Here is a 17956-nt window from a genome sequence, read left to right on the forward strand (position 1 = left end):
TTGTCAATTGCGGGGAATATCGTCCATGCTGAAGTAAGTATTCCCCAACTATATATTGCCTCTTTTATATTGCAGAATCATGGCAAAGCAACTACAAGTATAAAAAAAGCGACAAACATATTCAGATGCCAATTTAAAACTTGCTATAACTGTGGCAAAGAGTTGCGCTGTGTCGAAGCGGAAGGCATCATAAATGTTCGGGATCCCTAAAACCACTCTTATGGACAAACTCGCAGGTCAAAAACCAGAGCATAGAGCAAAACCTGGTCCTTCCACCGTCCTGGCAGCAGCCGTAGAAAGTGCATTGGTTGAGTACTGTACAGGGATGGCATCCATCGGTTATCCAGTAACACGCAATGAACTTTGCCTTGAGGTGTTAACAATCCTTGATTGTAATGGTCGCACAAACCCCTTTCTATCAATACCACAGGTAAAGATTGGTTTAATGCATTTAAAAGTCTGAACACGTAATTAACAGAAAGAACCCCCATGAAGCTTGGACATCAATAAACTGAATGCATGCCCGGGTTTTCGATCCGACAAGGGAGCTGCCGGTGAGTGGATTCGCTGTAGTTCCAGTGGATCCGCATGGCATATTTTCTTCTTAGGGGACGCAACAGTCTAGGGACGCAATGATCTTAGAGACACCCGCAGAGCAAGTTTGCAACTGCCTATTCCACTGCGAAAGATGTTTGTAACTCAATCATACAATGTTTCTTTGAATTGCTTTGTGATTTTGTTCAGAACCAATTTTGTGAAAGAAAAGAATAAAAGAAACCTTCAATTTCAGTACAAGAATTTGATTTTATTCAAAAACTTGCAAAGTGGACGATAACTAACTCAAGTGTCCGAAAACTGCCACCATACACCTTGTATTTTTGTTAGTGCATTCTTGCATCAAACACATTAAGACTAGAGTAAGCATATCGGCATTTTCACGTTCAACTGCAAAATAACCTAAGTGTACAAATTGATTGCGAATAAATCGCAAGTTAGTGACATTTAATGCAAAAACAATGTTAAATGGGCGATAACTACCCACTTTACTCTACGTAGTTTTATCCCATTTTCACCGCGACATTGACGGTATAAGACGTTGTGGAATATACTTGCTTGTATTCAACACTGTGGAATATACCTGTCGCGTGCACGGACTACTTTTTAAATGACGTCATGCGATATGCGCTAAAATTAGGTCGATTTTGTTTGGTTCATTGATCGAATTTTAAGGTCACCCATTAGAAGAAAATGTGCATATTTTGCAGAAAAATATAGATATGACATATTCACAAAAAGAAATGTTGAAATAAAATATAAAATTACACGATTTTTGTTTTGTTATTTTTTATTTATATTTACTTTACCACTGAATGATTTTTCATAAGAAACAAAGTCGACAAAACTTAAGCTTCAAAATTATACGACCTTCAACCTTTAAATCTAGTCATATGACATAATTTTTCGCCATCCGTATAATGAATCAGCTGATTGATTGCGTCATAAAATGACATACTTATTGCGTCATTTTCCCCATTTTTTTATTATACACGCGACTTATTTCACATGTTTTCTACATGTACTGTATGTCGACATATCTGAATTGTCAATTGATCACATTTTCCTTATTTCGTGTAATGTTCATTGTTTATAACCAAAGCATATACTTTTGACATTTAACTTAAATATTAAGAATGTACAACAAGCCATACACATATCGCACAGTTCATGAATAATCTGCTATGTTTGCTTTCCTATTTAAGGTAGTGCACCTCTAATGATTTCCCGCGATTTCTTCGAAGGTTGAAGAGCCTACTATTAGGTGCCGTAGCCTAGTGGTTAAGGCGATAGACTAGAAATCTTTTGGGATATTCCCGCGCAGGTTCGAATCCGGCCGACGACGTATACTTTTTTGCGACGCGTTTTATTTATTTTCTAACGTAATTTGATTTAATATGGCATATAAGCTATATTTATTGTTAAATATGTTGCAATTTTTATGCACATTTTTCAATTATTAAAATTAAAACAACGTTATGGCGAAATTGGGTGATTTACTGTTGAAAATACGAACCATGCATGTTGCATTTTTATTTTTATTTAAAAAAGTAAACGGTAAATCTGTCTAGTTCTTGGTATTTATGCTGTATATAGTGTTTCTATAAAAACTAAGTTTAAAATATGACTTAAATGATACTATTTTGAATTTTATGACACTTTGTTTTTAACCGACCCAATTTTTACTTGGCTGAAATCACTTACATTTCATGGTGCTCTTCCATAGATAAAAATTTGTAAAAAATAAATGTCTGTAAAAGAATACTTATTTCATCTTGTTTAAACTTTAAACACCTTTACAGCATCTGTACACACCAACTGCATGCCCATATTTGGAAATTTGAATGAATTATGGAACTTTTATATACCCCAGGGGTGAAAATAAACTGGACAAAAGCCGAGCGTGGGGGTGGTTTTGAAAAAATCGGTATATTTTTTTAAAAAGCATGGAAAGCCTACCTACAAATTTGCATGTAGTTCAGTGAAATGATGCTGATTAAGAAAATAATTAATTAGATTATATTTGGATATGTGCCCATTAGAGGTGCACTACCTTAATTCACGTTAGGCATAGAGCTGTGTAAAGTATAAGATGGAAAAAATAGCACCACACTGGAATTGGGAACGTCCCATTTTGTACACGGGTATTTTCTACTCATTTATCTGTTGTGTACTGGAATGTTTTCCATTCTTTGTGTATTTATATATAAAATTATTTTCTCGTACAATAAGGGCATTTACCATAGATAAATAAAACATTGTGCAAGTTTAAACATAATTATGTTTGTATGCAGAAGTCTGCAAATGCAACCGAGTTTACCAACGGCTATTATTAGATAAACTGCTCCGGTTCATTTGAACAGCAGTAATGTAGAGTACATGTACATGACGTAGCGTGTGACGAAGAAGAAAGTTTATCGCGTTCATAAACTCATTTGAATAAAGTGATAGAATGGCATAAGGGTCTTTATTTAACTATGCTAAAATAATTATTAAAGACCCTAGATGCAAAATCGTCAATTATTGAGTTAAATGGATTATTAGATGGATTTTAAAGGATAATTAAAGGTAAGATACTAGTTCTTACGTGTTTTGATTTTTGTTTGTACTTTTGTCGTTCCCTGTTCTCGGGGAAATGATTTTAACATGGGCGCCATTGATGCATCGGATCACACACGGCATACCCATAACATTATATAAAAAACACGTTCTGCGCATCCTTAAATTCGTCGTCCGAAGTCGGAAAACGTATTGCCCTGTATATTTTGTCAAATAAAGTGTCAGTCGCTGCAATTGTCTGTTTACTCGTCAAAATTGTCAAGGTCTTCGATAGCTAAAGAAACTTCAGCGTACAGTTTATTTAGTATTGAAAGACCTGTACAAAGTCGCGCCAGTCAAAAATCATAAAAAGCGACATTTAAAGTTATGGTAGCCAGAACTAGGTCGTCGATGGTGTACATGTATGTTGACATCGACAGCATTTTGTCAGGAGCAATCGCCGCCATATTGGATTTGATCATTTTCTTTCGAAAATAAAATGAATTATAGTAAAGTAAAATCTTCTTTTCGCGGTCGTAATGTGTTAAAATTCGCATACTGCGTAAAATTGAATGTAGGCATATGGTGATATTTTTTACTTGTTTTACAGTTTGTGTGTGAATTTTTTAAAGACTATTTTGCGTACCAGAACAAATACATGTATATCACTACGCATGGTTACATTTGTTAGATTTTAAGCGCTTTTATGACTGAATTAAAATTATTGTTAAGGTTATTAGATCTATTTATGTTAAATGTCACGTTGAAAAAATCAAATGGGATAAATAGAATACTAGGATTAGCGTTGAATACAGAGAAGTTTATGTTGCTCGGCTCGAACACCGAAAGCGCTCGCCAAGGCTCGCGCTTCCGGCGTTCTAAGCCTCGCAACATAAACTTCTCTGTATTCAACGCTAACCTAGTATTCTCTATCTACGTTGTACCACGTCATTAGGCTACGCACAAGCCATAATTGTTCAAATGCATTTTTTTCCAATATTAGTGAAATACAAGAAACCCAGTATGTAAAATCTGCTCACATTTTTAAGTAAAAATGCGCAACTCAAGGGCCAATAAACCTTTAATTTAACATTTTCTTTTACGAAAATACAATAGTGCTACATATTATATTTTGAATTAAAAGGATTAACGAATGACAAACCGTTCTCGGTCTGCCAACAAATTCAGAGTTCTAACTTTAATTTTGCTTTTTTTCAGTACAGTTTTTATGACGGCTATTAGATATCAGTTGTTTCAAGCAAAGATCTATCAAGAAATATTGTATTCTATGTGCATTTATGGATCTTTGGTTTCAAGTGTAATTGGATGCTTTCCACTATAATTGCATAAACATCGTATACAGTTCACCGAAAGCAACCTCATTTCTCTATAAACATGTTATTTAGCTAAAAATGATTTTTTCCTGAAGAACAATTCCGTAAGTGTTCATGAGCAACCAATACTTGTGACCATAGAGAACGACCGCCCGCAGGCAACATGTACAACCACAGCCCATAAGGTATAATTTATTTTAAAGTTTAAAGGCTGTATCTATCTTTCTATGATGATAAAACATACACTTTTTATACGTTTAATAAGAGACATTAAAGAGTAACTCCAAAAGTGTAAACAATTATCGCAAATAGCAGCAAGGAAATCCGTTAATAAAAAATAACAATTAAAATACATGATATAACATTATTGCAAAAAGTCACAATTATGTCATTAAGAAAACCCCCCAACACGATTAGAGTTCTTCAGCGACAAACTGACATCCGAGTGATTAATAGCCAATTGAGCATCGTTCTCTTGCACCTCCTCCTTATCCTCACAACAAGGATAACATGTATGTCCCCACTATTAGGCTGCAGTTACCGGTGTCCCATAAAATTGTTAAGAATGCATACAAACAAGGAAAGAATCATTAATTTTTACGGTGTATTATGAAACATTGACACGTTCGAAATCAAGGTTACAATTTTGAACAGGAGCCACATATTCTTATGCCTGACTTTTTAGGGATTTTATTGTTTGCAAAAAATAAGTAACAGACACTGATGTTTCCGCCCCCCCCCGATATGTTTAGACAGACATATCCACTATATACATATTCTAGAATGGACAGAAAGACAAAAAAACTTAATTCTTCCAAAAACAGCCGAAATTCCTTTCATTTCGATCCTTAAAACACTGAAAAACAAGCTTTAGGGCGTATGTTAATACATACAGACTGATGGACAAGTGCAGTGCTGAACTCTTCCTAAACCGCGGTGGCATAAAAATCACATGCAAAATAGACTGCACGTCTAGTGTTTGTCAGCAAATGACATCACAGCCCAGTTTCCGTTGATCATCCATTGAGAATCTCTCGTCTGCATCTCATCAGCCTGTCCCTCACGCAGCCCGGTCACCACATCCGCTTTCAGTGCGCGCAGGCTAACAAGAGGCCCGGGACCAAACCCCTGAAGGCTCGTAACGAATGGGGTGCTAGCTGGCCAATTAAGGTCTGCAACCAGTTTGCGATAATTCAAATCGCCTTTAAAAATTAGCAAACCAGATTGCGCCAGTTCCATGTATAAATCATTTGAGCGCTTTTCCATTTCGCAATAAGGGAATGGTAACGTCCAGAAGTCATGGGTATGGATTTTCCAAGTGCCGTTTTGCAGATGTTCTTTCCATCGTTTGCATACGAAATCCATTGCCATACTGTTACTGGACATAAGAAAGCTCAATGTGTGGTCAAAGTCGTCCTTTGTGACATCAGAGACAAACCATGAGAATGCTTTGCAGTGGAAATGTATGGAAGAAGCCAGCTTAGCTGTGAGCAAGAATTCAGCCAGACAGAGGTCAGTAATGATTTCAAACCCAGCGTTGTCCAGTATAACGTCAACCCTGACGGGCCCTGTTTTCCTGAAAACAGTTATATTCATGCCATAGGACCTTTGGCTTTATAAATATTGTAGAACATTTTTACATTTAATTTAGTGCATTATTTTTCAAGGAAGGATCAGTAATGCAAATGTGATAACTTTAAATGTCAGTCATTTTTCATTTCCTGGTATATTTTATATAGCCATAATTACAGGAAAATATTTATTATACTGATCATTTTGTTATACATTCTGTCTTAAGACCTTCATAAGATAAGACACTTAAGTTAGTTGTTACGGAACAGAAAACAATCCTTGACTTTTGCCCTTGGATTGTATCCTTGACATTGACAGACAAGTATGTATGCAAGTGATAAATAATCTAAATTTTGTGATGCATAAGGGTTGTAAATAGTTTTAAACCTGTTTATATTTTAGCTCGATTGCAAAGAAAGCCTTAGGCTTATTTGAAACACTCTTGAGTCGATTTCCTTGTACTAGAATCAGTTCTTGGTGTCTCTGGGGGGGGGGGGGGGGGGGGATTAAAGAAAGCTCCCACTGCGGGAATCAAACCCATGACCTCTTGGTCGCTAGGGGGACACCATATCCCCTACGCCACCAAAACCTTTGTCGCCGTGGAGAAGTGCATATGAAGTCTGCCTAGCGACTGGGTAGCGATCTTTTATAAAAACGTTATATATAACACTCAGAAGTAATTTTTAGCAAGAATATACAAAAACTAGGAAAACTAGGGATGAACTTATGGAACATCCTTTGCCTCTCTACCTTTAAAAAAACATAACTTTCGGTACATCTCATCGATCATGATCATCTTAAGTTATATTTAACAGAAACAAAACATAGACAGCTTAACAAATACATTCAAAACAATGAAATACCATACAGAAGATGCAGCACTTACTGCAGCTGATTCCATACGAGGTCAAGGTCATTGATCAGCACATACTCTCTGAGTGTGTCTACCTGGGCGAGGGGGCATGAGACCTGAGAGTTCTCCATGCCCGCTGATATGGACAGGTCACACTTATTGCCCCACAGACACACCTGTGACAATACCAAGATGACTTGAACTAATATTACATGAATTAGCAACAGAATTTTGTTTGTTTAGGGTTGTCACCCTTTTTTAAGCATAGGAACATGTTTTAAACAATATAAAACAGCTGTCATTTATTTTGCAACCAACTTTCGGCAATATTAATGAAACATTATGGATGAATTGTAAAGATTAATATTTTGCAGACACTCTCATCTGTTTGTCCAGCATCCTATATAAAGAATATACATTGTACAGCATGACCATTACCATTGAAAAGTATTACCATTGAAAAGTATTACCATTGTACAGTATTACCATTGAAAAAAATTACCATTGTACAGTATGACCATTGAAAAGTATTATTATTGTACAGTATTACCCTTGAAAAGTATTACTATTGAACAGTATTACCCTTGAAAAGTATTACCATTGTACAGTATTACCATTGTACAGTATTACCATTGAACAGTATTACCATTGTACAGTATTACCCTTGAAAAGTATTACCATTGTACAGTATTACCCTTGAAAAGTTTTACCATTGTACAGTATTACCCTTGAAAAGAATTACCATTGTACAGTATAACCATTGAAAAGTATTACCATTGTACAGTATTACCCTTGAAAAGTATTACCATTGTACAGTATTACCATTGAAAAGTATTACCATTGTACAGTATTACCCTTGAAAAGTATTACCATTGCACAGTATTACCCTTGAAAAGTTTTACCATTGTACAGTATTACCCTTGAAAAGTATTACCATTGTACAGTATTACCATTGAAAAGTATTACCATTGCACAGTATTACCCTTGAAAAGTATTACCATTGCACAGTATTACCCTTGAAAAGTTTAACCATTGTACAGTATTACCCTTGAAAAGTATTACCATTGTACAGTATTATCATTGAAAAGTATTACCATTGTACAGTATTACCATTGTACAGTATTACCATTGTACAGTATTACTCTTGAAAAGTATTACCATTGTACAGTCTTACCCTTGAAAAGTATTACCATTGAACAGTATTACCCTTGAAAAGTATTACCATTGAACAGTATTACCCTTGAAAAGTATTACCATTGCACAGTATTACCCTTGAAAAGTTTTACCATTGTACAGTATTACCCTTGAAAAGTATTACCATTGCACAGTATTACCCTTGAAAAGTTTTACCATTGAACAGTATTACCCTTGAAAAGTATTACCATTGTACAGTATTACCCTTGAAAAGTATTACCATTGTACAGTATTACCCTTGAAAAGTATTACCATTGTACAGTATAACCCTTGCAAAGTATTACCATTGTACAGTATTACCATTGAAAAGTATTACCATTGTACAGTATTACCCTTGAAAAGTATTACCATTGCACAGTATTACCCTTGAAAAGTTTTACCATTGTACAGTATTACCCTTGAAAAGTATTACCATTGTACAGTATTACCATTGAAAAGTATTACCATTGCACAGTATTACCCTTGAAAAGTATTACCATTGCACAGTATTACCCTTGAAAAGTTTTACCATTGTACAGTATTACCCTTGAAAAGTATTACCATTGTACAGTATTATCATTGAAAAGTTTTACCATTGTACAGTATTACCATTGTACAGTATTACCATTGTACAGTATTACCCTTGAAAAGTATTACCATTGTACAGTCTTACCCTTGAAAAGTATTACCATTGAACAGTATTACCCTTGAAAAGTATTACCATTGAACAGTATTACCCTTGAAAAGTATTACCATTGTACAGTATTAGCCTTGTACAGTATCAATACTTTACAGTGTTTTCATTTTAAAGCTTTACTATTCTACAGCATCACCATTTAGAATCATTACCATTGTAAAGTTTAACTATTCTACAGCATCAACATTGCGTAGTGTTACCATTGTGAAGATTTACTTTTCAATAGCACCAACATGGTACAGTATTACCAATGTGCATATACCATTGTGAGGTATTAGTTATTATAGCTATTGTCACACAATTCCATTACCAAACATAAGCATAAACAATTAGTATCAATGGCTAACATTATAATTGTCTGACATTACCATTTTACAGCATTAACTTGCAAAGCGCAACAATTGTACAGAATTATTTATACTATCATCAAATATTACCATTCAGGCATTACCAAACATAATACGTAACTAACATTATCAATGTCAAACATTACCATTGAACATTATTGTTATTGTGCAGAATTACAATTGTCCAACATAACCTTTGCCCAATATGATAAATGCCCAAAATGGTCCAACAAAAACATTGCAAAATATTATCTATTCCCAACTTTATCTGTGACCCACATAACTATTTCCCAGCATAACAATAATAATTATTGTTCAACATAACTATTTGCCAACATTACCATTTCCCAACATTATTGGTGTGAAAAATAACCTTTGCAAAGCATTACCATTGCAAAGCATTACTATTGTAAAAAATAATCATTACACAACATTATCATTAATCAACATCATCAATGACCAACATTACAGTACTATTGGCATAACAAATAACAAACATTATTATTGTTAAGCATAACAAATATTAAACATAAACATTGCTTACAAAAACCACTTACTAGCATCAACAGAGCCTTGCCTAACCATTATCAAGCATGACAAGCAGTTCGTAACAGTATAAATGCTCTTAACATCCAATGTCAAAACCATGGACAAATATATAATTTTCTTTCCTTGAAAATGTCTAATATCTTTCAGTTTTATAATTCAGGAAACTCTAAAATAAAAGATAAGATTCATCATCACAACATCATTTATATGATACAATATTTCCATGTTAACAAAGATTATTCTCTACAATCGTTATGTAAGGCCATGTTAATCATAGAAATCAGTAATTCTGATGATGAAAATGGATTACAATCATACAACGGTAATGTTATACAATGGTTATGCTGTGCATTGGCCATGCTTTAGAATGAAAGTGCTGAACAGTGGAAATGGGTAGCAATTAAAATACTAAGAAACATAAATGTTCGGCAATTGAAATGCTAAGAATTGGAAATCTGGGCATTTAAAATGCAGAGGCAATGTCAATGCTGGGCAAAAAAACACTGTGCGATTGGAAATGCTAAGCAATTGAACGCTGCGAATAATTACTTGACAATGTCACACATGTATTTGCATTTCCAATAATAAACATAACCTTTTAAGAGCATCACCATTCCCAGATATACATACTGCTACCCAGTCATTTAAATAAGCAGTTGTATCCAGCAATGCAGTATTTTTCTATATTTTTTTCCTTACGTGTGGCAGTGTGGACAACCTTTAGCCTAAAAACCCTGCATTGGTTAATTGTGCACCAAGATTTTTTTTTTAATTTAGAGTGGCTTATAACATTTTCTTTGTCCCCAGTAATAGAATAAGCTGCTTTATCAAACTAAACATTTCAATGACTGGTATTACCTAGTATTAAGTTACGTAGCCCTGTACAGCTCAGACATGCATTTTCACCTGCTTGAGGTCACTAAGAAAATCAAATTTAATTAAAGAACTTTCTTAAAAGATTCAATTTCAAAGGCTTCATTTCCAACCCAAAGTTACTGATGAGAAGCCAAAAACATGAAACCTGAACAGCCTCTGAGTTACTCTTCTGAGTTTGCTTCCGTGAGGGAAAGGGTTAAATGGGTACCTGCATAAATTGATCAAATAGTTCCCTGGTGTTTGACTCTTTGCCGCCCTCAATTTCCTTAACGAGGGAGAATAGGAACTTGACGAGAGTGTGAACAGCCTCCTGAGACCCTGATAGAGCCACCTCCTTCTCTGCTCTGAACACATCATACTGCGTCAAGCACGAACTGTGAACAGCAAGCATGTGCATAGTGTTGTCCTAGATTAGCCTGTGCAGTCTGCACAGGCATTTCATGGACACTTCTCACTTTAATAGAATTTTTTGTTTTAAGGAAATCCTTTCAACAAACAACAAGTTTGAGCAGAAAATGACATCCCTGATTAGCCTGTGCTGACTGCACAGGCTGATCTGGGACAATTCTTTACACACATGCATTAAGACCCACTTTCCTAGAGGATGTAAATCGCCTCATGGGAGCTGACCAGAGCTCTCTCATTCTCTCTCATACTGCTTCATGCATGGACTGTGAACAGAAGGCAGGTTGTATGTAAAAGAAATGTACTGTTGTATTGGCAAAAAGTCACTTTATTTAAAAAGCAAAAACCATTCACATTAAAAAATTGCACACTATTTTACATTCATGTATTTATTAATTTGTTTATACAAGTCAGTATTAAAAAAATGACGAAAGTTTGTGTAAATAACTAATGAAATGGACAAATCATCACAAAACAAAATGTTTTAACTATGATCTTGAACTATTCTATAAATCTTCAATATTTAACCTATTTAACTACCAGTATACTACATAAAATAGCTAACTGGTTCATTAAAATATTCAAAACAGTGCATATCTAAGACTTAAATGGGTATAATGGGCATAAAAGCACTTAACAGTTTTAAAAGAGCAACAAATCTCTTCAAAGAGATTTGGTTTTTCTTCTTCAATCAAAACAATTAAAATTTTTAAAACAAGAGGGCAACATGGCCAAAGCCCCTGAGGCAATAACATTAAGTTTCATGAAGACTTGGTGATTAAATTGATCTCTAGTGTTCACGAGCTTTCTCTTCAATTTGACCTAGCAACTTAGTTTTTTATTCAACATGACTAAGTTTCAAACTAGTTAAAGATCTCATTGGAACAAATGTTTTGACAAAGTTTCATGAAGATTGGAATTTAAATTAGGCCACTAAAGTATTCACATGCAGTTTTTTTTTATTTGACCTAGAAACTAGTTTTTTTACACAACATGAATAAGTTTCAAACTCGAATGAGATATCATTAGGATAAATATTCTGACCAAGTTTCATGAAGATTAGTCCATAAATGAGGCTTGTAAAACACAAGCTTTTTCCTTAATTTGGCCTGGTGACCTAGTTCTTGACCCAACATGACCCAGTTTTGTTCTCTGCGGAGGTATAATTCGGGAAAATGTATTGTTTAATTTTCATGAAGATTGGGCAATAAATGTTGCCTCTGGATTGTTCACAAGTTTCTTCATTAAATCTGATATAGTGACCTAGCTCTTGACACCAGATGACCCACTTCCTAAAACTGCAGAGATATAATTGGTCAAATCATATGACTAATTTTCATGAAGATTGGCAAAATGTTGCTTCTAGTGTTCACAAGTTTTTTTCTAAAATTTGACCTAGTTTTTAAATCCATGTGACCAAGTTTCAAACTTGCCTGCGATATGATTGGGACACATTTTCTGATAAAATCTCATGAAGATTGGGCAATAAATGCTGCCTCTTTAGTGTTGGCAAGGCAAATGTTAAAGAACCACCACAAACAACAGACAAAAGGCGATAACAGATAAATGGTGCGGAAATTCCTGGTAATAGGGATATCCTCAAAGTAGGTATTTGGAGTATGTACAAACATATGAGCCTCGCTCTGAAAAACTGGATGTAATGCATGTGAGTTAAGTGTTTTCCCAAACTAGACTTTTGCAGTCTGCACAGGCTAATCAGGGATGAGACTTTCTGCTTTTATGGTATTTTTCATTTAAAGGAAGTCTTCTCCTTGCAAAAATCAATATTAGGTTGAAAGTGTCTTCCCTGATCGGCATGTGTGGATATCACAGGCTAATCTGGGATTACACTTAATGTAAATCCATTTGATATCGAAAGTATCGTCCCTGATTAGAATGTGCGGACATCACAGGCTAATCTAAGATTACACTTAATGTACATGTATTAGACCCAGTTTTCCCAGAGCAAGGATCGTATAAAGCATACCACTTCTCTACGGCCTCCTGTATGCGCCTGTACATGTAGCACTCCACATACAGCCAGGGACTGGTGAACCATGCTGGTGCCTGGCCCTCTTGTGTGGTCACCTCAGTCAAATAGGCGTTCCATGTCTGGGAATATGAAAAGAAAAATTATTGTTAAGTTTATTTCTTAATTTGGAATTTTGTTCTTTTTAACAGCTGTTTATTGTTTGTTTAACAATAATATATTTTTTGTAATATCACATAGCAGTAACAGTAAGTCACACTTATCATGGATAGGTTTGTTAACCAGTACTCAGTTCAACCAATTATGCTGGTAATTAAAAACATCCAAACTACAGAGGTAGATGGAGCATTGCCGAAGAAATAGTAAGACAACTATTCACAAGGTATGCTAAAGGGAACCGAACCCACCATTGATATTTATGTAGTCTAATGCTCTATCTGAGATAGCCTTAGTTACTAGGTATGCTAAAGGGAACGGAACACACCATTGATGTTTATGTAGTCTTATACTCTATCGGAGATAACCTTAGTATGTTGTTTACACATATTGTGGGAAAATGTGGATGCAATGCATGTGGGTGCATTGATGTCTCATTTGTCTGATGCAATAATCCAGGATATAAATAGGCATATGGAAAAAAACATCAAGAACAAGAAGTTTTGTAAGAATATTTCAAATAAAAAGAGAATGAAATAATAACTGTTGTCACAATATAAACAAGAGGGCCATGATGGCCCTGTATCGCTCCACTGTTTTTTAGAAAATAGTTTATTCATCCTATAATGAATAATTAACAAAAAAGCATAAACAAGCAAAGTTCAACGACTTCCTGTGGCCATGTTTTTTGACGAATCAAATTTTTTTGAACAACTTTTTAATGGGAGCCTTCAAGGGATAAATTTGGCCCCTGGGGCATAATTTGAACAAACTTGGTAGAGAACTATAAGATGTCACTATATACCAAATTTGGTAGCCCTAGGCCCAATGGTTATGGACAGGAAGATTTTTAAAGTATGCACAAAATAGGCTTTATATAAGCATATGTTCAGTTTTGTGACCCCTGGGCAAAGTAAATTTGAGTCCAGGGGATTAATTTGAACAAATTTGGTAGAGGACTATTAGATGCCACTACATACCAAATTTAGTAGCCCTAGGCTCTATAATTATGAACAAGAAGATTTTTTAAGTTTGAACAAAAGAGGCCATATTTAAGAATATGTTCATTTTTGTGACCCCCGGTGCAGGGTCGAATTTGACCCCAGGGGCATAATTTGAAAAAGAGATGTGTTTGTCACAAACACAATGCCCCCTATTGCGCCCCTTTGAAGCCATAAATTTGACCTTTGACCTTGAAGGATGACCTTGACCTTTCACCACTCAAAATTTGCAGCTCCATGAGATACACATGCATGCCAAATATCAAGTTGCTATCTTCAATATTGCAAAAGTTATGAAGAAGGTTAAAGTTTTGGTTAAAGTTTTTGAATTTGTTTTTTTTACCTTTGACCGTGAAAGATGACCTTGACCTTTCACCACTTAAAATGTGCAGCTCCATGAGATACACATGCATGCCAAATATCAAGTTGTATCTTTAATATTGCAAAAGTTATGACCAAGGTTAAAGTTTTGGGACACACACACACACACACACACACATACAATGACAGACAGTCCAAAAACAATATACCCCCGATCTTTCAATCCAGGGGCATAACAAACTTGGTAGAGAACTTTAAGATTTTAATACACACCAAATTTTGTAGAAATAGGCCCAATGGTTATGGACAAAAAGACTTAAAGTTTGCACAAAATAGGCCCAATATTAGCATATGTACAATTTTGTGACCCCTGAGGAACCGTCAAATTTGATCCCAGGGGCTTAATTTGAACAAACTTGGTAGAGGACTATTAGATGTCACTACATACCAAATTTGGTAGCCCTATGTCATATGGTTATGGACAAGAAGATTTTTAAAGTTTGCCCAAAATAGGCCTTATTTAAGCCTATGTTCTTTTTTGTGACCTCTAGGGCAGAGTCAAATTTGACCCCAGGGGCATAATTTAAACAAACAAAGTAGAGAACAATTAAATGTCACAACATACCAAATGTGGTAGCACTAGGCCCAATGGTTATGGACAAGAAGATTTTAAAGTTTGTACAAAATAGGCTTTATAAAAGCATATGTTCAATTTATTGAACCCCGGGGTGGGGTCAAATTTGACCCCAGGAGCATAATTTGAACAAATTTGAAAGAGGTTCACCCCAGGAACATTTGCGAGAAGTTTTATCATAATTGGACTTGAAGTTTAGGAGGAGAAGATGTTTAAAGAAAAAGTTAACGCACACACGACGGACACAGGACCATGACATAAGCCACGCTGGCCTCTGGCCAGTGGAGCTAAATATTGTTAAATTAATTTACATTTTAATTCTCTTAGAATATTGGTACACATGGTGTTTTATGCCTCTAAATTACGTGATGCAAAAGACATAACACATTTTATTCTTAATAAATTCTCAACCCTTACAATATGCCAGCTGCATTCCATTGGTGGCCCTGTTTACTTCCTGGTTCAATAAATTTACCCTTGAACTTAGTTCAATAAACAAGATTGCCATATTGACTCTAAAGTGCTTACCTTTAAGGCACAAACATTGTTGAAGATTTGTGACCCAGTTTTTGACTTCCTGTAACCCAGATTTACACTTTACATAGATCAAGTGAAGATAACCTTTTTTAACCAAGATTAATTGCATGGGAGATAAACCATGAAAGTACACTGAAAACACTGAATTGTGGATGATCTGGTTGAAATTCAACATATTTATGAGGAATATACTAAGCCATGATTTCCCACTAAATCCTGTATGTATTATTATAAATATAGGATGGACAGAGTGCAGACATAGAAAATTGGTAAAATGATATTCTTATTTATAAATTAGTTTTATATATTTACAATATATTTTTATTTAAGCACCATAACCAAACTGCCAGGTGAAATGTATGTCAAATACACATTAAAAGGGGATGCATGTAGTAAGATTGCATAGACTGGTAAAAGAAGAGTTGCGTGTTAAGCAGGGTGCTCTAGCCATGGTTTTCAATCCCAATAATGTAACATCTTACACAGTTTCAGCAAGACTGAGTCATAAATAAGGCTTCTAGAGAGGAAACAAGTTTGTTTACAGGGTTCGACACTAAGGCACGTCCGACAGACATTGTCTAGTAAGATCGGTGGTCGGGCTAGTAAAACTGCGGGCTATCCGACTGGTCGTACATAAATTTAAAAAAAATCTATACCGATTCATATAACTATAAATAACTGCTGTGAAAACCTTTACTTTTAATGTGTAAAATTACTCTTGTATCCGTTATTTACATTAAAACAAAACTAGTATATTTAAATAAACGCGGAGCATTCACGTGATTCATCGCTATTTTTAGACGCAAAGGAGAGCTTCCTGCAGAAATTGCTTGTTTCAATTGGTCAAGTTGTCATGAATATGATTTTCTGCAGTGTCGTAAAACTGTAGAGCATGATTTTACGACTTCTATGGAAAGTCGGTATCGTCAATGTAAACATTTTTGCGTAGCAGACAAGATAATGTAATTTAAAGAATGGCTTTGTTCAAGTTCGGATTTTTGTCCGACAAATCAGTTAATAAAAAAGAATCCGACGCTTAACTGACACGAAACGAAAATATGAAGAAACACGAAAACGTCAATTTTATCCTAGATGGAAAATCGAGTCAGTTCCCATGGCTTGAATTTGACGAAGAAAAGCAAAAAAAGGATTATTTTATTGTTTTACTCTATGCATAAAAAATCTGGTGTTCACTGATTATTTACTGATTAATCCTGATTAAACAGTTACATGACACAATTGTGTTCTTTGCTATGTCATTTATGGTCTAGTAGACATCAGGCTCGGGCTAGTACATTTTAAGAGGAGCTGGTCCGACGGTCTTGCTGTAAAAAAAGTTAATGTCGAACCCTGGTTTATAAAGATTTGACAGGGTGACCTAATGTTTGTCCCCGCTCGACCCAGATTCAAGTTCAGAGTCTTTATTGTCAAGATTGACATTCTGACCAAGATTCATCCAGATTAAGTTACAACTGTATCTTCTAGCCTAGTTATAAGATTTCCCTAAGATATTACACGATGACTGAGTTATTGACTCAAGATTCAAACCTTGCCTTGATTCTGTCAAAAAAATCTGACCAAGATTTTCTGTGATGAGCTGAAGCTTTATCAACTTTAGTGGTTACGAGCTTTAAGTTGACAATGCACAGTGCAAGAGGCTGTACATTGACTGATAACATTTCTTGCTCTGGTGATTTAAAAATTGTATTTTTTTACCAATAAAGAACTAACCTTTGTGTCTGACCTACTGTCCTCAATTGGTATCAGGACTTTATTAGTCATCATCTCATTTCTAAGCTTTGACACACATCCAGCTATGGTTTTCAAATCTTCACTTCCTTTCTATATTAAAACAATGACGACAATAAGATAAAAATCAACTTAAGAAATGTATAATTATGGTTAATTATTTTCATACATAGTTTTTAAAAAGAGCATGACATAATTTATGGAAACTGATTGTATTTTTTAACTTTGTGTTCTGCATAATAAAGTATTTTAATATAGCAGCAAATGAATTAATCATAATTTTACATTTACTAATTAATGATGTATCCTGGCTTATATAAAATAACAAAAATAAGTTAGCATACTAGTATTCAATAAAGACATGTCTATGCTGTTAACACTTATTTCTAGAAACAAAACCAGAATTTCCATTGAATTTGATATGTTAACTAAATGTTCATGAAAATTTAAATGTAATATATAGAGTGTATGATCTGTAAGAAAGCTGAACTAAATTTTATTACACTTACCTCTCCATGACTTTCTTTGATAGTGGATTGTGCTCTGAACACAGAATCTGCAACTTTTGCTACGATTACTGGCATACGATCTTTCACTGTCTTGTATGCAAATGAACTGAAATCATATTTAAGTAAATTAAAAACATTATATTAATGTACAAAATGAAAA

At 34.8% G+C, this 17956-nt stretch overlaps 2 protein-coding genes across 7 annotated transcripts in view; both read right to left on the reverse strand.

The window, feature by feature from the left end:
• The window catches only part of LOC127873151 (homeobox protein Nkx-2.2a-like), a 384621-nt gene that overhangs the window by 55128 nt on the left and 311537 nt on the right, over positions 1-17956 (reverse strand). The gene's annotated exons all lie outside the window — the stretch shown is intronic.
• LOC127873150 (damage-control phosphatase ARMT1-like) overlaps positions 4672-17956 on the reverse strand; it is a 32540-nt gene continuing 19255 nt past the window's right edge. For both annotated transcript variants that reach the window (XM_052416812.1, XM_052416811.1), the window contains exons 2-7: positions 17797-17902; positions 17270-17380; positions 12887-13011; positions 10703-10868; positions 6886-7028; positions 4672-6003 (exon numbers count right to left, since the gene is read on the reverse strand). In XM_052416812.1, the coding sequence (XP_052272772.1) occupies positions 5400-6003; positions 6886-7028; positions 10703-10868; positions 12887-13011; positions 17270-17380; positions 17797-17871 (1224 nt within the window). In that variant the 5' untranslated portion in view covers positions 17872-17902 and the 3' untranslated portion in view covers positions 4672-5399. The remainder of the gene's footprint in view (positions 6004-6885; positions 7029-10702; positions 10869-12886; positions 13012-17269; positions 17381-17796; positions 17903-17956) is intronic.

Source organism: Dreissena polymorpha, chromosome 3, assembly GCF_020536995.1.
Source record: "Dreissena polymorpha isolate Duluth1 chromosome 3, UMN_Dpol_1.0, whole genome shotgun sequence".
Lineage (NCBI taxonomy): Eukaryota > Metazoa > Mollusca > Bivalvia > Myida > Dreissenidae > Dreissena > Dreissena polymorpha.